The 21,498-nt window shown below is 37.7% G+C and overlaps 1 protein-coding gene across 12 annotated transcripts in view; it reads left to right on the top strand.

The window, feature by feature from the left end:
- The window catches only part of myo9aa (myosin IXAa), a 173,158-nt gene that overhangs the window by 148,828 nt on the left and 2,832 nt on the right, over positions 1–21,498 (top strand). For 6 of the 12 annotated variants that reach the window (XM_081359635.1, XM_081359634.1, XM_081359631.1 and 3 more), the window contains 16 exons: positions 2,498–2,598; positions 3,397–3,539; positions 6,054–6,259; positions 6,338–6,454; positions 8,185–8,376; positions 8,614–8,661; positions 9,407–9,518; positions 9,794–9,855; positions 9,940–10,132; positions 12,374–12,502; positions 13,167–13,272; positions 14,923–15,054; positions 16,416–16,539; positions 18,556–18,609; positions 19,568–19,761; positions 21,243–21,385. In XM_081359635.1, the coding sequence (XP_081215761.1) occupies positions 2,498–2,598; positions 3,397–3,539; positions 6,054–6,259; positions 6,338–6,454; positions 8,185–8,376; positions 8,614–8,661; positions 9,407–9,518; positions 9,794–9,855; positions 9,940–10,132; positions 12,374–12,502; positions 13,167–13,272; positions 14,923–15,054; positions 16,416–16,539; positions 18,556–18,609; positions 19,568–19,761; positions 21,243–21,385 (2,056 nt within the window). The remainder of the gene's footprint in view (positions 1–2,497; positions 2,599–3,396; positions 3,540–6,053; positions 6,260–6,337; positions 6,455–8,184; positions 8,377–8,613; positions 8,662–9,406; positions 9,519–9,793; positions 9,856–9,939; positions 10,133–12,373; positions 12,503–13,166; positions 13,273–14,922; positions 15,055–16,415; positions 16,540–18,555; positions 18,610–19,567; positions 19,762–21,242; positions 21,386–21,498) is intronic. The other 6 variants (XM_081359637.1, XM_081359629.1, XM_081359636.1 and 3 more) reach the window with 3 other exon arrangements.

The following is a 21,498-nucleotide window of genomic DNA, read 5'->3' as shown; positions in this document are numbered from 1 at the left end:
CTCTCTCTCTTCCTCTCTCTCTCTCTCTCTCTCTCTCTCTCTCTCTCTCTCTCTCCTCTCTCTCTCCTCCTCCTCTCTCTCTCTCTCTCTCTCTCTCTCTCTCTCTCTCTCCTCTCTCTCTCTCTCTCTCTCTCTCTCTCTCTCTCCTCTCTCCTCCTCTCTCTCTCTCTTCTCTCCCTCTCTCTCTCTCTCTCTCTCTCTCTCTCTCTCTCTCTCTCTCTCTCTCTCTCTCTCCTCTCTCTCTCTCTCTCTCTCTCTCCTCTCTCTCTCTCCTCTCTCTCTCTCTCTCTCTCTCTCTCTCTCTCTCTCTCTCTCTCTCTCTCTCTCTCTCTCTCTCTCTCTCTCTCTCTCTCTCTCTCTTCTCTCTCTCTCTCTCTCTCTCTCTCTCTCTCTCTCTCTCTCTTCGACAGCTATACTCCTCCAGAAGACGCTGATAGATCGCCTTACTGACCACCTGAAACGCTTCTACACTCCCTCTCTATCCAGCTCGAGGAGATAGTCTTCAACCACAGATGCACAAACACCTTTTGAAAACTATTCTAATCTGTGATGGCTGGTGTTTTTCTGCAAAAATCATTTCCTAATTATTATTATTTTATTTGTCTTGTTTTTCTCATGAGGTAATGATAACTTTGACTACCCTAATTTTAATGCATTTTTAAACACAAAAATATTAGTGTTTATTAACACAACTATTAATTGTGATTAATCGCATCCAAAATAAAAGTTATATGTGTATGTACTGTGTACAATTATTTTGGATATATAAAAACACACACATGCATCCATTAATATATATATATATATATATATATATATATATATATATATATATATATATATATATATATATATATATATATATATATATATATATAAATAAAAAAAATCTTAAATCTATACATGCATATGTGTGTATTTATATACAGTATACAAAATAATTATACACAGTACACACACATATATTATGCAAACACAAACTTTTATTTTGGATGTGATTAATCGCGATTAATAGTTGCCCAGCACTAAAAAAAAAATATAGTACAATTTGAGCCAGAATTGTTCAATACATTGGTGCATACATCAGCCACACAGATCTAGAGTTCTGCATGCTTTAACATCTCGCTCTGTCTCTTCTTCTGCAAGCAGACTAAAGCTGTGGAACTGTAGCCTTCTTTTTAATACTCTTTCCAGTCTTCTTGATTAACAATACAGTAGAACTGACCATATGCACGGTTACGTCCTGGTTTTAGATAAGCCAGCTTGGGCATTTCAGGTGAACATCGACACAAAACCATCACTTGTTGACTTTTTAATGTATTTATGTTTTAATGCAGTTATCTCACTTGCCTAATTTGCCAATAAACCAGTTTTATTGATTGCATTCAAGACTAATGAGAACATTTGAATAAGAAACACAGTATCTGTAATTGGACAAGCTCATGCAACCAGTAGATGGCGGCAGAGGAGCATTTATTGGCTCATAGTAGACATTTCATGTCATAATTTTTGACCCGTTTTGCTTTTGAATGAATATCAAACAGTATAAAATCACTACGTTTAAAAATAAATAGTCAAAGTTTAGCACTTTTTGTAGTGAAGCATGAAGTAGGAAAAGTCACTCAAGTCTCATGAAAAACAATAACTTCCTTTATAATCTCATAATCTGTCAGCCAGCGTAAACTCCCATTTTCTTCAATGAATCTAATTAAAGTGCACAATAAATCTTTAATTTACAATGTTTTTTTGTTTTTAATGTCGTCTTATGTTTGAATAACTAAATTAATGCTAGGCCGGAGAATTTAAGTGACTACATTCTGATTATAAATTAAGTATTGCACTATTGATGCTGTTAGGACATTGAAAAGACCAACAAGTGACATTTCACCTGAAGTTTTCCAGCTGGCTTTTATTAATGCAGAAGTTCTTAATAATGTTTCATGCATATGGTCAGTTCAATCATTATCTGGGTCTTTGTATGAAACTGGTGCCTCTTCCATATCAAAGTGTTAAGTCCGAGTAGCAAGGTTGACAGTTTTTCCAGTTTGTTAACTTATTATTGGTTTGTGCTCATTAAGATAGAAGATATAGAAGATATCATTTATGATTGTTTTAAGTGCACAAAAGGTACCCGTTTTGTAGAATGACCCATTTAACTTTGGTTAAATACTGTTTTGTTTTGTGTGTGTGTTTAAGAGTTAAGAAGTTATTTCGTTGTCCTAGTCATATGCTATCATTAAAGTGCACTTTCATTGTGTGCCGATGGTCAGTATTAGTGCATTAGTGCTGTAGAAGAAATTGATTTAACCACTCAGTGCCTTCAGACTGTCAAGGAGCGACATGTTCTTGCTCTTTGTGCCCGCTGTACATGCTTTAAAATGACACTATCTTCCAGCAAATGGTGGCTGAAGTGAAAGGAAGAGGTTTAATGGTTTATATTGAGCTATTGCAGACAGATCTTTGCTCTGACATGCTCTGCTATAATGATGTGTTTCAGCCGGCCACAGCCACTGAAGAGCAGAAGAACATGTACAAGACCGTGTCGACTGGAGAGCTGGGCAAGAGTGACGCGAGGAAGATCTCTCACGGAGACGGAAGGTGCTTGCTTTAACAAACAATTAGTTGTGGATTCGTTTTGAACATTCAAGAGACTGAAATACTCATATTGTTCCAGCACTGTATTTTTTTCTTCCTTTTTTCCTCGTGAAATATTGATAATGATGTTAGACAGAATGTCTAAGTGTTTTTGGTGACACTTTACAATAAGGTTCATTAGTTATCTACCTTAGTTAACATGAAATAAGAATGAACAATACTTCTACAGCATTTATTAGTCTTAAGTTATTTTAATTTCAACATTTACTAATACGTCATTAAAATCAAAGGTTGCATTTGTTAACATTAATTAATGTACTGTGAACTAACATGAACAGCTGTATTTTTATTAACTAACATTAACAAGGATTAATAAATACTGTAACAGATGTTTTCCTCATGCTTAGTTCATGTTAGTTAATACAATAACTAATGAACCTTATTGTAAAGTGTTATTTTATTTTACAGTGTCCTTGTTACATTGTTACATGTACTAACCATAGTAATAACAGTAAATTATGCATAATTACACGCAACCAAACCCTAATCCTACCCTAACCCTACAGTAAGTACATGTAGTTAATTAAAATTACTCAGAATTTAAATATGTAATTACATTGTAACAATGACACCTTAAACTAAAGTGTATCCTAAAGTGTTACAGTTGCCTTTAGCTTCGGTCTCTTTTTCAGGCGTAGATTTTGTTGGAGTTCATGTAAGAAAGGAAATTAGAAATTTTAAATTGAAAGTATTTGGGTGAACTATTCCTGCTGTCCTTGTGAACATCTGTATTGTCTGCAGGGTTCGCGGTAAAATGCGGTTTTGGGGAAAGGCGAAGCACGGCGAGAAGAAGACCTCGCGAGAGCGGCTGTTGTGTGGCAGTGATACGCTGGAAGGAGATTACGCCGAAGCCATACTTCTGATGGAAGAGGGTGAGATGAGAGGTCTGCTCCATTACATGTTTCAAGCATATTCATTCGATTCACATGACGTCACTGTAGCTTTGCGCCGCCATCTTTGCGACCGCGGCGGTCTCAGTAATGCTCTGGTAATGCCTGCAATATGTTGTGCAGTTGGCTGCAACAACAGCCGAAAGAGGGAACCCTGAACTGGTATTTTATTCTATACCAAAAGAAGAGAGAATCATTTATTTAAAAGACTTGAAGTCTCATGTTGGTTTGTGGTTAATTATATTTCCATTATACTCTCAGTGGCCAACATTAGACAGATATCGACAGATAAAGTTTTGTCTTCATTTTATTGTTGGATCTGTTTAAATGCACTTTATCATGGTAAGTTAGTAAGATTTGGGGTTGTTTTGAATATAACTGTCTGTCTGTCTGTCTGTCTGTCTGTTAGTTAATACCTACCTAAATCTAATAAATATTTTTCTGAAGTTCATAAAGATATTGTCTTCGTCACATGCGCTTTAGATGTTATTTTGTGTAAGTAACGTTAACGTTAGCTCTGCAGACGATGCATAATCTCAGCCTTGAAATGCATATTAAAGGACTTGTTCTTCCAAAAATGATAATTCTGCCGTCATTGAATGAAAAGTGAATGAGTAACATTAGCCTACTGGGGGCTGTCACGCCAAAAAAAAAAAAAAGACAAAAAAACATCACAAAAGTATCATAAAAGTGATCTAATACGACTCGTCCGTAATATTAATATCGTTATTTATTCATATGATAGCTTTATGTGACGAACAAACTGCAATTTGAGTAGTTATATTATAATCACTGAGCTTACCTCTTGATAGCTTTTAATCGCAGCCGAATCATTCAAAAAGATTCGACTCGAAAGATTCTTTCATTTCGATATTTGTGTGTATTAAACCTTCTCTCTGTAATTGAACATCTGTTATTTCGGACAGATATGGCAGTCTTTTATGACATTCGGCTGATGTCTCTGGCTGTGCTGATGGACGGATTAGATAGATTCATTCATGCTGCAGATTCATAGATTCATTCATGACATCGCCTCGACTCTCATGAACACGCGTCATTTCTACATCATGAAAGGCCAATTGGGGCAAGTCTGGGGCAGATAAAAATGGACTAAAGAAAACTGGGGGTAAAAAATAAGGATCGGAGCCTAAAATAGAAATTTTCTCCAGGTATCTCTGTCTCTCTCTCTCATTCTAATGGGCAGTTTGGGCGGCCATACCGGGCGAGTCGGTCGCAAATATGGCGGTGTTCTATTTGTAGTGACGTAGGTGGCATCTATGAATAGAGAAAGAAGGCCTTTTTGGTCATTTATAAAACGGTTAGATCCAGCCCTTGATTCTGATTGGTCAATAGCTGTGTTTTATTCACGATAAAACACTATATGACCGCTTCCCCCCAACGGTTCTGTTCATCACTACACAACACCCCTAGAAACCACTCTTAGCAACGTAAACATATGTTTGTTCTCATTAATATTGTTCATTGAAGCTTATAGAGTATTGTGAGAGATCGAGTAAACGAGTGTACCTGCATTTACAGTAGATAACGCATTTTCCTTCAGGTCAGTCCTATATTCGTAATAAAAAAATCTGTTTTCCGTGCCATGACACGCTAGTAGTCATTTGTGAGTTGCGTCTTGCTTCTCTGTGTTCACAAGAAGTTTCAGTCCTTTCAATATAAAAGTCTTCTCTACTGACTGACTCGTGCATAAAGACAGTCTCTGCCGCCATCTAAAGGAGAAATACTGTAACTTCTGCTGCTGTTCACGGTCAGGGACTATTTTTTTCCAGCGGGAGGAAGGCTTTTAGTGATTTTACTTCATGAAAGTTGCACTGATACATATTTTTGGGCTTTAATATTCGTATTGTGTGGTAACCGTTTTATAAAAGCAATAAGGTACTCAAGGCTAGTGCTGTATCGTGAATAAGTCACGTGACTTATTCACGATACAGCACTAGCCTCGAGTACCTTATTGCTTACTTAAAGGTGCGTTGTGTAATATTTAGGAGGATCTGTTGACAGAAATGCAATATCATATACATAACTGTGTTTTCAGTGGTGTATAAACAGCTTACGTAATGAACCGTTATGTTTTTATTACCTTAGAATGAGCCATTTCTGTCTACACACCCCGCGGGTCTCCTTACATTGAAATGCGCTGTCATGTTTCTACAGTGGCCCTGAACGGACAAACGCGTTTCACTACTAAGTTGTTTTTTGCACAATGAAGCTAGCTAAAGTCCGCGAATAAAACACTGACACAATGATGAACAAGTAACAATAACATTCGCAATAACATCGAATAATTAAGTAAACATAATTTCTTAATCTTTGTAAAGAAGCCTCATTGCTTAACTGGCTACTCTCCGCTGTCTCAGACAACGACATGTTTTACTATCGGCCACCGTAACTTCTGTTGGGTGCAATTCACAACCTCACCACTAGATGCCGCTGAAATTTACACACTGCACCTTTAAAGCATTGCTATTCTCTTTATTCCTGGAATAGATCGCCTCTCCCCTCCTCAAAGCCCAGACCTGACACTACAGAGGGAGTTTAAGGAGAACAAAGAGCCGTCCCCTAAAGTGAAGCGCAGGCGCAGTGTGAAGATCAGCAGTGTGGCTCTCGAGCCGGCCCAGTGGCAGAACGATGCCCTGCAGATCCTCACCTGTGCCAACGACTACAGGAGCATGAACGACTTCCTCATGAAGAAGGTGCGTGCCTGTTTTCTGTGTGAGTTTACTACAGCTGCGTTTGTGTTGAGCCATCATAACCTTGTTTTAATCTCGCAGATTACTGATCTAGACACAGAAGATGGTAAGAAAGACACAATGGTGGATGTCGTCTTCAAAAAGGCACTAAAGGAGTTCCGCCTGAATATCTTCAACTCATACTCCACAGCTTTAGCTGTAAGTACCGTAATAAAGCACTTATTTTACTTGCTATGTTTCCACCTAGTTTGGAATATCGCATTAAAAAAATGCTGGATGGGATTATCCATAAATTCTAAAACTGCGCATAAAAAAAAAGTATGCGTTTTGTTTTTTATCCGTTAAGAAGACATGCGCATAATCTACGCTGGAAACACATTTACCGAATAAATTCCTTGATGTGCAACACAAGTCACGTGACCGCCTCAGCAGAGGCTGTGATTGGATGACTATACTAACCATTGGACCAATCGCATCACAGCATCTCAAATGTTGGTCTGAAACGCCAGAGTCGAAGTGTGTGATCAGAATGATTTGATGTAATTCCCTCCAGAAGCGTCTCACACGAGTGTGTTCCCAAACACCAGCATCCGAACGCAAGAGAACATGACAGCGTTTATTAGGGCTGGGACGATACACCGATCTCCCGATTCAATACTATCACGATACTTGGGTGCCGTTACGATATGGATTGCGAATTATTATTATTATTTTTATTTTTTATTTATTTATTTTTTTTTTTAAGAATTGCGATTCTACAAGTATTGGGATTCGAAATTGCAATATATTGCAAAAAAAATTTACGCTAGACCATCGGGAAAAGTTAAATCATACACTTATTCAGACTGTGCATGATGTATAAGATGAGTCATATTTACAAAAACAAATAATCACATCTTTCTGACTTTTATTTCAGAAGCATCATACAGTACTATATTCTCTTGAATAAATGATTCAATAACAAATGCATTTTTTAGCAGTCAGACTATTGTAATCGATAAATGAGTTATTTTAAGCACCAAGTTTCTATCAAAAGCTGATTTTGATCGCTATCGTAGACATCAGTGTTGATATTTGAACTTTTAAACTTTTATCCAAGTACTTCTATGATAATTTTAACTATTGCATCACAGAAATATCATGACGACTCTCTCCGGGTCAGCGCCAACACAGATCTGAATGTTGCGATATGATTTTGTCAAAGGTTTAATAGACAGATGAATTTAAAGATCGTGCGTGTGTTTGAATGGAGATCACAGTCTTTTAAAGATGAATTGTGCAACTCTATTGTCTTATCTCTCTCTCAGTATATGAGCAGCGCGAGGGCTTTCAGTGCTTTCAGTCTCACGTCTCGTCCACTTGGGATATTACGTCACTCATAGATAACGACACATTTACAAGCAAGCTCAACCTCATCTACAAGCAATTACAAAAATAAAGCAATTGAATTTGAATTAATATCGATTCTGGAATAAAAAAAACGATTTTAGAATCGTAAAAAAACAATCGCGATAGCTAGGTGAATTGATTTTTTTTCTCCCAGCCCTAGTGTTTATTGCGTTTTGTCTGGCGCTTTGAGACAAACTCATTCATGATGGAGGGAAAAAGAGCCACAGTTTCTTCCCTGATTGCAGCAACTTCCATTTTTATCACTGATATTTTACAACAATTTCCCAGGAAGTGGTGATTTTGTTCTCTTGAACACATGGGATGAAACGCTGCTTTATTCACAATTCCTTTTATGCAATATTCCAATTTTGCGCACAAGTTAAATTCTCAACTTTGAATGGAAACATACCTAATGTTATCACCCATCTTTCATCAAAATACATGACTTTTGGACATTGTGTCTTTGCAAATTTCATGGAAGTGATGTAATGCTGGTTGTTTCATCAGAATCAGAAGTATTGTTTTTGCTCTGTTTGCAGATGGACGATGGGAAGAGCATTCGTTATAAGGATCTCTACGCCCTCTTTGAGCAAATCCTGGAGAAAAACATGCGTCAGGAGCAGAGGGACTGGAGCGAGTCGCCGGTCAAAGTTTGGGTCAACACCTTCAAAGTCTTTCTGGATGAGTTCATGACCGAACACAAACCTCTGGACAGCAGTGGACAGAGCAAGGTGAGCTGCACTATACATGAACATTAAATAAATGTCAAATTAAAAAAATATTTTAAAAGGAATATGCCAGGTAATAGTAGATTGATGTTGAGAAATATGCCTCTACATTTTAAAATGGCAGGAATATAATTTTGTGCATTGGATTAATGTGTCCAACAAAATGTGTAACAGATTTTTGTGCATTCGTGGTCTTCACATTCAATCAACTGTGTTTATTTGGCTATTTTTCTCCCACAGGCTCCCAAACCAGACCGCAAGAAGAGAAGGAAAAAGGATGCTGATATAGTGAGTGGAATCACAGTCTGAGGCTTGTTCACATCTGGCGTTAAGATGAGTTTTGGTCGATCGGATCACAAGTGGACGACACAAAATACAGGAGTAACGGGATCTAAAACGTTTGAGCTCATCCACTTTCTTCCAGAGGTTGTGGGAAACACATTAGACCGGATTGCTTTCGTAGTGTAAACGCTCATGTGATCGAATGTGTTCAAACAGCCACAAAAGACCGTCTTCTCTCCGTCTACTGATCTAATGCGGGAACATTATGGGAAGAGCTCTAGCCAGACGGGATTTAAACTTTGTCGGCTGGAGACCCAAGTTTGGTTTGAAGATGAAAAACGTACCAAACACAATGTTCTCTTACCATTCCTGATCTCTAACACACACTCACAGCGTTCGGCTGGTCTTGAGTCTGTCAGAGCAGAAACTAAAGCTGATGCTCTCCGTGTGTTTTTCTGTCGTCTCCGGTCGTGTTCATGTGTAAATTGCGTGAGCTTATTTTATCCATTAGATCGAAAGATCTGAAAAAGTCCACACATAGACCCTCCCCTTGAAGAAATCAGAGTTGAAAGTGGATAAAAGAGACGGATTAAAACACCAGGTGTAAACAGGAATGTGTCTCTCGTCTACTTGTGATCCGAACGACCAAACGCATCTTGATACTAGGAGAAAACAGGGCTCGAGTTTTTGTGCACTGATTTAGCTTTCCTGTTTTTCTTGGAAATCATCTGACAATGAGGCTTTGTTTCAGGTGGAGGAACACAACGGCCACATATTCAAGTCGACTCAATACAGTATTCCCACCTACTGCGAGTTCTGCTCCTCCCTCATCTGGATGATGGACAAGGCGTGTGTCTGCAAACGTGAGTTTCATGTCAACAGTCTCTGCATCAAAGTGGGCCTGAACTCAATTTAACATAATCCGATTGATCACCAAACAAGCCCATGGCCTCGAACAGAGAACAGTTTGGCCTTGTGATGCAGGATGTTTTCCGCCATCTTACAATGAGAGAGGAATGTTGACTTAAATTGAGTTTATTTTAGGTGGCGGTGCTTTTTTTGTTAAAAAAAAGAAAAGAAAGAAATCTGTGCCGTATGTCGAAAATGAGAATGAATGAGATGTCTGTGTCTTGTGTAGTGTGCCGCTATGCGTGTCACAGAAAGTGCTGTCAGAAGATGACCACCAAATGCAGCAAGAAGGTAAGGGATTTTTCCGGTAAGTGCATTCATGTGATCGGGGAACATCCCGTCACTTACAGCATGTTCCTTTCTTTCCATGTGCAGTATGACCCTGAACTTTCATCAAGGCAGTTCGGCGTGGAGTTGTCCCGTCTGACCATCGACGAGCGAACAGTGCCTTTCGTGGCCGAGAAACTCATCAATTACATTGAAATGCATGGCCTGTACACGGAAGGGATCTACAGAAAGTCTGGATCCACCAATAAGATTAAGGAGCTGAAGCTGAGTCTGGACACAGGTATGAAACATGAGAACGTGTGATTTACACCAGGGGGTTTTCTAGTTGTGTCTGGAGCTTCCCCAGCACTGCACATTTCAGATGTTTTCCTTATTGGACACGTCCAGCTCAGGTTCATAAAGTACTGTGCTATTAAGTTCAATTTAGCGGTGTCAAAATTAACATTTTAACGCATGGGTTTTTCTTAAAGGATTAGTTCACTTTCAAAAAAATGTTTGCTGATAGTTTACTCACCCCAATGTCATCCAAGATATCCATGTCTTTCTTTATTCAGTCGAAAAGAAATGAAGGTTTTTGAGGAAAACATTCCAGGATTTTTCTACACAGAATGGACTTCAAAGGCAACCAACTATACCAATGTTCAAAGAAGGTTCAAATGTCCGTCTCAATGCAGCTTCAACGTCTCGACACGATCCCAGTCGAGAAAATGTCTTATCTAGAGAAACGATCGGTCATTTTCAAAAAAAATAATATATATATATATACAGTCATGCTCAGAATTAATCATACCCCTGGTAAATATGATCAAAAATGGCTGTAAAAAAAAATCTGCATCATTTATCCTTTTGATCTTTTATTCAAAAAATTGCCAAAATCCTAACCTTTCATTTAAGTAAAAGAATTGAACGTGGGGGGGAAATCACATTATAAAATAAATGTTTTTGTCCAGTTTAAAAAAAAGCCTTAGATGAATGTAGAGAGTTGATCTGCGTCAGATATTAAAGTGACAGCAGCCTATAATAAACCTGTTTAAAGAACACGAGACTGCTCTTGACTGAATTACCTTTGTAGCTTTAATAAGGATTAATCTGTATTTAAAATTCAATTATGCAGTGAAGTGTGTGATAACGTTATTCAATTTTTGTATATTTCCTAACTGTAAATATTTAAAATATACCATCTTTCTGTTTTTTTTTTTATGTTGTTTCTTCATTAATTTGGAAATTAACTGTGAAATTATTACAATATAAATATATGTATTAAAAACATGAATGTTATGCGATTAATTACAGAAAAATGTGTGATTAATTAGTTAATTATTTTATCGATTGACAGCACTAGTTATGTGTGACCCTGGACCACAAAACCAGTCACATGGGTCAATTTTTTAAAAATTATGATTTATACATCATCTGAAAGCTGAATGAATAATCTTTCCATTGATGTATGGTTTGTTAGGATAGGACAATATTTGGAGATACAACTATTAGAAATCTGATGGTGCAAAAAAAAAATCGAAACATTGAGAAAATCTCCTTTAAAGTTGTCCATTTATGTTGACGATTGTGCTGCATTCACTCACAAAAATAAATATTTTATATATTTACGGTAGGAAATTTACAAAATATCTTCATGGAACATGATCTTTACTTAATATCCTCATGATTTTTGGCATAAAAGAAAAATCGATAATTTTGACCCATACAATGTATTGTTGGCTATTGCCACAGATATACCCGTGCGACTTATGACTGGTTTTGTGATCCAGGGTCACATATAATAAACTAAACTTTAGTTCAACTTTTGTTTAATTTTACTTAACTTTAGTTTAGGGTCCACTTCTCACTATTAACTATGACTTTTGCCTCAATAAGATCCTAATTACTGCTTATTAATAGTTAGTAAGGTAGTTGCCAAGTTTAGGTATTGGGTGGATTAGGATGTAGATTATGATCATGCAGAATAAGGCATTAATATAATCTTTATAAGTACTAATAAACAGCAAATACCCTAGTAATATGCATGCTGATAAGCAACTAGTTAATATAGTGAGAATTGGAGCCTAAACTAAAGGGTTACCAGCATTTCTTATGCTGTTTTGTTGTTTTCTCAAGTAAATGTATCTTGTTTTAAGATGTTTATTAGTTTTCACTGGAACACTATATAGTCAAGTCAAGTCACCTTTATCTCTATAGCGCTTTATTTAATGCAGCTTTACAAGGATAAACACAAAAATATTGATTCAATGATACAAACAGAGCTCAATTCTCTAAAAAGACAAGCGTGTCAGAGTCAGTGTTGATTCAGTTCTGCTCAATAACCGTGTCAAGTTCGTCAGTTCAGTTCATCATCAGCTCAGTTCACCTCCCATCCAATAGTGTCAGTGCAGACAAATCAATAATATCACAGAACATAATAATAATAATAATGCTGAATATTAATATTACTAACTCTCTGTAGTACTGTATCTACATCTATGTCTGTATCTGTAGTTTGATATCTATTATTTTCCGCCCTCAGATGTAAACGGCATGAATCTGGACGACTACAACATTAACGTCATTGCCAGTGTTTTCAAGCAGTGGCTTCGTGACTTGCCTAATCCTCTGATGACCTTTGAACTGTATGAGGAGTTCCTGCGGGCCATGGGTGAGCAGATTAGCCCATCGAGATTATAGCGTTAGCATTCAGTTTTGGTGTCTTTTTACTGTTTTGTTTTGACACACCTTAAAATCGGTACTAGTGGACAATGTGGCATATTATTTATTTATTTATTTATTTATTTATTTATTTAGGCACATATTAAAATCAGTACTAGTGGACAATCTTGCATATGACTTATTTTGTTTTGCATTTTGTTTTTTGTTTTGTTTTTCGTCGAACATTAAAATCGGTACTAGTGGACAATCTGGCATATGATCATGTATTTATTTTATTAATGTTTTGTTTGGGTTTTGTTTTGTTTTATTTCGGTGCACATTAAAATCTTTCAGCCATTTCAGTATCCCAGTATAATAAAAAGATTTTATTAATGCTGTAAAATGATAACAAAATCAAAGATCCCTAAAGTTGCTAAACTACCTTTACGTCTTGGATTCAAAGTTTTTATTTTTTTATTATAGGTTTTACACTGTTGAAGTAGATAATAAATCATTTTCAACCATAAATGATAAAATAATATAGAACACACAAGTTCAAAACTTTTAAAATCTTTGTACATTTTATATATCAGTCCACAGACCTTATTGCTTTAGATCAGCTAGACATTTATAGAGGCGTAATGTTTGAAGATGTGTTGGCCATGTCTCTTCAGGTCTCCAGGACAAAAAAGAAGTGATTCGAGGCGTTTACTCTATAATCGACCAGCTCAGCAGAACTCATCTGAACACGCTGGAGCGCCTTATCTTCCATTTGGTCAGGTGAGACGCCAGCTGTATCTCTCCAAAATAATGAATGCATGCATGAAGGACTGCACCATAAATAATGTTTGGTAACACTACTTTCAGTGTCCTTGTTACATATGTTACATGTACTTACCATAGTAATAAAAGTAAATTATGCATAATTACATGCAACTAACCCTCAATCAAATCATAATCCTACCCTAACCCTATAGTAAGTTCATGTAGTTGCTTAATATTACTCAGAACTTAAATGATATAATTACACTGTAACAATGACACCTTAAAGGGTTAGTTCACCCAAAAATGAAACTTCTGTCAGTAATTACTCTCCCTCATGTTGTTCCAACCCCGTAAGACTTTAGTTCATCTTCTGGACACAAATTAAGATATTTTTGATTAAATCTGAGAGCTGGATCACTCCTCCTGCAGGCTTATGGACACCTTAACTTGCTGGCCCAGAAAATGTATTAAAGACATCGTTAATATAGTCCAAGTGACTCCAGTGGCTCAATCTTAAGTTTATCAAGCGACAAGAATACTTTTTGTGTGCAAAAACAAACAAAAATAATGACTTTATTCCACTTTTCATTTCCTTCTCTCTGGGCCTCGAGTGAGTTCACGTAGTGTTTAAGCGTAGCGCGTCTGTGTTGCACGTCACCACGTAGGCTCACTATTGGGCGACTCTGGTCATGTGTGATACGTGACGTGAAACACAGACGCGCTACGCTATTACACTATGTAAAAAAAACTCGAGGTCCAGAGAGAAGGAAATGAAAAGTGGAATAAAGTCGTTATTTTTGTTTGTTTTTGCGCAAAAAAAAAGTATTCTCGTCGCTTTATAAACTTAAGATTGAGCCACTGGAGTCACTTGGACTATATTAACAATGTCTTTAATACATTTTCTGGGCCAGCAAGTTATAATGTCTATAGAAGCCTACGGAGGAGTGATCCAGCTCTCAGATTTCATCAAAAATATCTTAATTTGTGTTCCGAAGATGAACGAAGGTCTTACGGGGTTGGAACAACATGAGGGAGAGTAATTACTGACAGAATTTTCATTTTTGGGTGAACTAATCCTTTAAAACAAAGTGTAACCTAATGTTTTAACTATTACACAGTGATGAGACACAATCAAACAGCAAGCGATATCGTTTTGTCGGCCCTTTGGTTTCTATTTAGTCTCATTGTGTGTTTATGTGTAGCTCCGCCCACAGAGAAATCTCATTGGTCTAAAATCCCACTGCACTTAGTATACCACAGATAAAATATGTTCTGATTGGCTTCTTTTCCACTTTTTTTTTGTGCAGAATGTTGGCTTTCAGTGAAACTGTTGTGTAATAAAAATAATGAATGTTTTTTTTTTAAACTGGAGTAATGATGCTGAAAACTCAGCTTTGCATCACAGGGATGCATTACATTTTCAAATATATTAAATTAGAAAACATTATTATTTTAAATTTTCATAATATTTCACAATATTACATTTTTTTCTGTATTGTATATTTAATCAAATAAATGCAGCCTTGGTGTAAAATCCCACTGCGCTTCGTAAACTACAGATAAAATGTTCTGATTGGCTTCTTTTCCACTTTTTGTGCAGAATGTTGGCTTTCGGTGTAAATGATTTGATGCTGGAAATGTCAATCTTGTTTCTGTCGCGCACAGGATTGCCTTGCAGGAGGAAACAAACCGCATGTCTGCTAACGCGCTGGCTATCGTGTTCGCGCCCTGTATCCTGCGCTGTCCCGACACCATCGACCCTCTGAGGAGCGTCCAGGACATCGGGAAAACCACAGCGTAATGGACAACTCTCACTTCATATAGTTTAGTCCTAATCAGGGTTTGACATTAACACCTGCCAAATGCGGGTAAAACTCAACTGTGGCGGGTTGTCAAATCACGAGCCAATTTGACGTGTTACTTATTATGTTTACTCACTTTGCTTGAGAAGTTTGTGTAAGACAAATCTGCATAGATTTAGCGCAAATCCTCAACTCGTGAGTCATCATGATATATTAAATACAGCGTATTGCGCAGAATATGCTCATATCTGGCTTACTTGAAGACACACGTCACTACACAACAAATAACGACGCGCTTGTTCATTTGCATTGAAGCAATAGCGGAGATTAAAAAGCATTTGGTTAACAGAAAAGACATTATTTTCCAACATCGTACATTTTTTTTTTTATGTTCTTTGTACTGGTTTGATTTGTCCACTTAAAACACATTTTTGGTGATGAGGATGAAAGAGGAAGGGAGGAGATGCTGGATCACGGGATTTTGTTTGAATAAGAAATTAATGAATGAAATCCATATTTTAAAATATATATATATAGTACTGTCCAAAAGTCTTAGGCATGTTAATATCCCCTCCCCCCCAAAAAATAGCTTTAAGTCAGTGATTTATATCTTCTGCTGTAGTGTGTCAGTAGGAAATATCAGTTTACATTTCCAAACATTCTTTTTGCCATTAATTGTAATAATCCAGTGAGATTTGTGTATGCACAAGGAGTCTGACAACAGCCGGTCTGATCTGATCTCACCATCATCGAGTCCGTCTGTGATTACATGAAGAAACTGAGACAGACTAAATCCAGAAGAACTGCGGGAACGTCTCCGAGACGCTTGAAGAAACCTTCCTGCAAAGCTACCTGAAGAACTATGTGCAAGTGTACCTGGACAAAAGACGTTTTAAACGCAAAGGGTCGTGACACCATATATTGATTTGAATTAGTTAATAGAAGTTAAATCATAAATAAATTTAATTTGTGATTTTATTTTTGAAAGCATTCTCACTTTACAGCATTTTAACACAAGTGCCAGTGCTTTTCACGGTAGCTTTGCAGGAAGGTTTCTTCAAGCGTCTCGGAGACGTATTAACATGCCTAAGACTTTTGCACAGTACTGTATATAAGATGTGATGTAGGTAATCCAGTTTATTTATTTATTTTTGGCTAGTAGAAGTTCTGAATGGCCTCTAACTACAAAATTTAGTAGCCAAATTGGCCAGTGAGTGAAAGTTACTTTGAAACCCTGGTCCTAATACTAACGTTTACAGTACTAGTCCATTGTGGCAGGTTTGTCATTGGAAGTTAAAAGCATTGTGATGTCATCGCTTATCTGATTTTTGCCATTACATATTGTTTTTTTCAAAGGTGTGTCGAGCTGATCATTTGCGAGCAGATGAATAAGTACAAGGCCAGGCTGAAGGACATCAGCACTCTGGAGTTCGCCGAGAACAAAGCCAAGAGCCGACTCACATTCATCCGCAGGTCCATGGTAAGAGTCTTTTTTTATATTTCTATAGACATCCAAATAACCCAGATGTCCAAAACCACACCAAGGAGGACGTGTTTCTGGATCAACATCCTTCTCAGAACGATCTTATCAACCTTTTTCCCCTCTTATTTTAGAGGTTGTTAATGATTAGAGTTAGGATCATTAACCAATAAAAGTTGTTGATCCAGGAAGCAGGACAATCCTACAAGTGTTTGTCCTGGAACAACATTGTTTTCTCACAATCATAGGACCTAAATCCCCTAAAATCAGAGGGAAATGACAGCTTGATAAGAATCAATCTCCAGCCCCAGTTATCGGCTCAACTCTAACCCTTACAATCTCATTGGCCGATAGAAACATTGCTCCAGTGGCGTCGTGCCCATTCAAACCCATTCAAACTGATTATTGAGCCAAATGGTTTTTGAGTGCCCTAAGCCTAACTACCACAACAGGAAAAAAATGCTTATTTTTACATTTGATAATTAATTTCCATGTTTGTTGTACCGTAGGTTCAAAATGATTAGTGCCCCAAAGTCGTCACCATCTCGATATACTTCAAGTGAAGAGCGAACTAGAGTGACGTCATTTTGAACAAAATCAGGCCAAAACAAAGTTTGTTTCGAGAGTTTGAAACGGCCACAAAGAACTTCTCAGAAAGTCCGCTTCTGAACTCCCATTGGTCCGTGGTGATGATGTAATAGGTGGGTGTGGCTCTGAGGCTCCGCCCTCTTTTAAAATGGAAATCTTCTCCGGTTCATTTCTTCTGTTCAGACCCTCAAGGTCAGACGTCTGCGAGTAAAACATGAACACACTGGAGAGATGCTTTATAGTAGAAACTGAAGTTGTAATTATATTATTTTTTAAAATTTTTTTTGCTTAATTGTAACAAACCTTGTTGTATTATTTTAATTTAATACTGTGAAGCTGCTTTGATACAATCTGTATTGTGAAAAGTGCTATACAAATACACTTGACTTGACTTAATTGTGCACTTCATGCACCGATATGAACATTTTGGCTGATACCGAGAATTCTTTATATTTAAAAGCCGATAACTGATATATTGGCCGATCTAAATATGATGATAAATCTAAATCCAGATTTTTATATAATTTTTGTGAGCCTGATTGCAAATTCAAAAGTCTCACCATTAAAAGCCACGTCCCAAGTACACAATCATCATAGTGATGTTCTCATTATAATTTTATGTAGCCGATATGACAGACTTGCACTTTACTGTATTTTCCTTTTTTGAAGTGATTCCAATCATATTTCAATCGATTCAAAACCATCATGTTGAACAGTGCGCATCTGAAGTGTCTCAGCTGAAGGAAATAATCCATTATTTATCAGCTTTAATATATTGGCCAAATTTTAGTTTTGGGCCAATAACGATAACATAAAAAATGAACACATGTCGGCCGATACCGATATGGTCGCCAAACACAAAGATAAGCTGCAGTTTGGGCTTGTGGTGTCCATATGATGGTAAAATTAATAAAATTCATAAATTAATTTGTCACATTAAGCTACAAAATACATGGAAGACTGAATCCATGCAGAGCTTGCGTCAGTAAGCGTTAATAATGTATGATCACGCTTTGGTTCATAACTCAATATAATTGGGCCTGAAGACATTGTAGTAATTATTACATTGAAAATTTGGGTGGAGTTTTATTATAAAAAAATATTATTATTGCTATGTGGGATTGGGTTTATCCAATGACACACATGATGTTACCAAAAAAGTAAAGGATCACCGCCGGTCGAGTTCTTTTGCAGTTTAACTTGGGTTCATTATAAAAAATTGTATTAGATCAAGATTTGAACCCAGCCTCCTTGCATTATACTAAAGAAAAATGATACCACTAGACTATCATGTCTCTCAGTCAATGCCAGAACCGTCACTGATGCTCAAAAAATGAGGATGTTGTTCCAGGATCATGTCCTGCTTGTGTAAATCCCTCACATTAGCTCTGTCTCGACACTAACCCCAGTCTCTCCTCTCTAATCCAGAAACCCGTAGTAATTGCTGTTAGATTTATGAGCATAACCCGCAGTGCTGTGGCGGTAGGTATTTACCGTATGTTCCCGCTGTTACCGTAAGTGTCGTCCCAGCACTGTGTGGTCCGTCTGTCTACATGATCATGATATAGCAAGAAACTCAAGAGCTGAGATGATAGTTAGGCACTTGACATGTTATTAATCTAGAAAGAATCACATTCATTTTCATAATGTTGCACTGCAGTGTTTCGTGTGTGTGTGTGTGTGTGTTGCATTCACTCCATGTGCCTGATATTTTACACTTTTTTTTACTTGCTTTCTCTGGGAATGAGCAGTCAAATTCATTCAGAAAGGTAATGGCTTTGGGCTGAAGTGAGTCTGTGTTTTTCTATCCAGGCTCCAAAAGGAACACTTGTCATAAACCACTTCTTTTTTTTTATGATTGCAACAAAATACAATTTCGATCATAGAACATGACATGATCAAATCAAATCACAAGGTAACAAACAGCCTTTTGTCCTTGGGACAAAATGTTCATTTTGGAAAGTCTGAAGTCTAAGTGTGTAAGCCAAACGCTTTGTGATCGTAGCAGTACTAATATCAAAACGACTTTCATTAACACTTTACAATAAGGTTCATTAGTTAACATTAGTCAATGTATTAACTAACATGAACTCACCATGAGCAATACATTTGTTACAGTATTTATTCATCTTTGTTAATGTTAGTTAATAAAAATCCAGCTGTTCATGTTAGTTCACAGTGCATTAACTAGTGCTAACAAATACAACCTTTGATTTTAATAACGTATTAGTAAATGTTGAAATTAATATTAACTAAGATTAATCAATGCTGTAGAAGTATTGTTCATTCTTACTTTATGTTAACTGAGGTAGTTAACATGAACTTTGTAGATCATTGCAAAGGATGAACCTTATTATAAAGTGTTACCTGTCTTTCTTACCATCTTCATATAATCTGGAGCTCCGCCTCTCATCAGTGTGTGTTGTGTTGTGTTTGACAGGGTAAGGGCCCAGTGCACAGGGTGAGGTATCACACACCGTCTCCTCCGGTGAGTCCTCGCTCCTCAGCCGTCCCGGATCTGATGCAGGAGAGCGGAGACGAGAAAGATCCCGAAGTCTCTGAGCAGCAACAGGTCGCCATGCAGCAGGAGGAGAAAGTGCTGACCGAACAAATCGAGAGTCTGCAGAAAGAGAAGTAAGAGAGACAGCTGTACATATCATCATACTATTATGCCATATTTTTTATTACACCAAAGCAAAGATCTAAGTTTTCTGGGTTACAACACCCTTGCTGGAGGGAGTGTGGATCATTACAAGCTGACACAGCCCACATTTTTTGGTTATGCCCACATATTCAGCCTTTTTGGGTAAGGGTGGGACAATTAATGTCCAGAATATTAGGTTTTTACGTAGACGTGTCAGGAGAAAGTACTGACCGAACAAATCGAGAGTCTGCAGAAAGATGAGTAGGAGAGACAGCTTTAGCATCTCGCATTGGTTGCATAAACTTGGATATTAAGGGCCCTGTCATACACTCAGCGCCAGACGCGACGCAAGTGCGTTTTGCTAGTTTCAGCCCGACGCAGTTATCATTTTTACGTCCTGCGACACGTTGTTTAAATGGCAAATGCATTTGTTCAGGCGCATTGTTGGTGCGTTGCTATTTTGAGGAACTGAAATAGACTGAGCCATTGACCAACTGAAACCAGGCGCCAGTTGCATAAACTTAGCCACTATGTTAAGACTGTGTCTTAAGAACTAATTTGGCCAACTAGAAATTAGTCAAGAGGTAATCAGTCTTACTTTTCTGATTCAAATTAGACTGATCTACCCTTTTATGTAACTGACTTAGTACAAAGTTAGCACCAGTCTTGAAGAAAAAAATTAGATGACTAACTTTTAAGTCTAGTCTAAGCAGTTTATGCAACCGGCCCCTGGTCTGAAGTCAATGGCGCAATATTTTTTTGTTATTTAAAGAGCGCGTTAGTAATGTGCGGGTCCACAATGCGCGCACACTCTACTTATTACACACACACTCTGCTTATTACACACACAGGTACGCACGCAGCAGCAGCACACAAACATGCCAAATATTAAAAATAAAAGGATTACAGTGTAAAAGATTATTATTGTGTACATAAAGATATGTTGGAATCTGCGCTTTAACCTCGAGCACGAGCAGATCCGTTTCCTCGCTAGAGAAGCGTTCAGTTTTTCCGCTTGCTAATTCCGTCATGTAAATAGCGAATCCGCCATGGCGTGAGCACAACTGGCTTTTAAAGGGAATAGGAGATGAGACTCTGATTGGTTTATTGCACGTTACGCCCAAAGCACACGCATTACTCATTAAGAGAATAGGGAAAACCCTTTTAGACCATGCACCGGGACCGCCGACCATTTTTCCCCATCGTTAAACTAGAAAAAGTGGATTAGGAAACGCCCTGAGTGCTCTTGCACCGTGAGCTTTAGACCATGCGCTTAGATTGTTAAAATAAGGTCCTAAGGGTGTTTTGGGAATAGCATATCATACTATTACGCCTTATGAATACCTAGAGGACATACTAGGTTTTCCATAATGTGCCGTGTGCAACCAGAGTGTGGAGTTGCTGTGTGTTAGCAGTGCTACTAATGAATGAACACAGTCAAAGCCTGAGATTTGTTTGATGGTCCTCATAGGGAGGAGTTGACCTTCGAGATGCTCGCTCTGGAGCCGCGGGCGTCCGATGACGAGACCCTGGAGTCTGAAGCCTCTATCGGCACTGCAGACAGCTCGGAAAACCTGAATGTGGACTCTGAGGGAGCCACTTCTGACTTCTCGGGTGAGTAACTAATGCTGCGTTCAAGTCATCCTGGGAAGTTCATACTTACGAGGTGGGAAGTGCGTTCAAGTCACTTTCGTCGGAGTAAGATGGCGGTGTACTTTCTCTTAATT

The sequence above is a fragment of the Scardinius erythrophthalmus genome (genome assembly GCF_964197995.2).
Source record: "Scardinius erythrophthalmus genome assembly, chromosome: 2".
Taxonomy (NCBI): domain Eukaryota; kingdom Metazoa; phylum Chordata; class Actinopteri; order Cypriniformes; family Leuciscidae; genus Scardinius; species Scardinius erythrophthalmus.
Note: the sequence above shows the minus strand (reverse complement) of the source record. Positions and strands in the feature narration are given on the sequence as shown.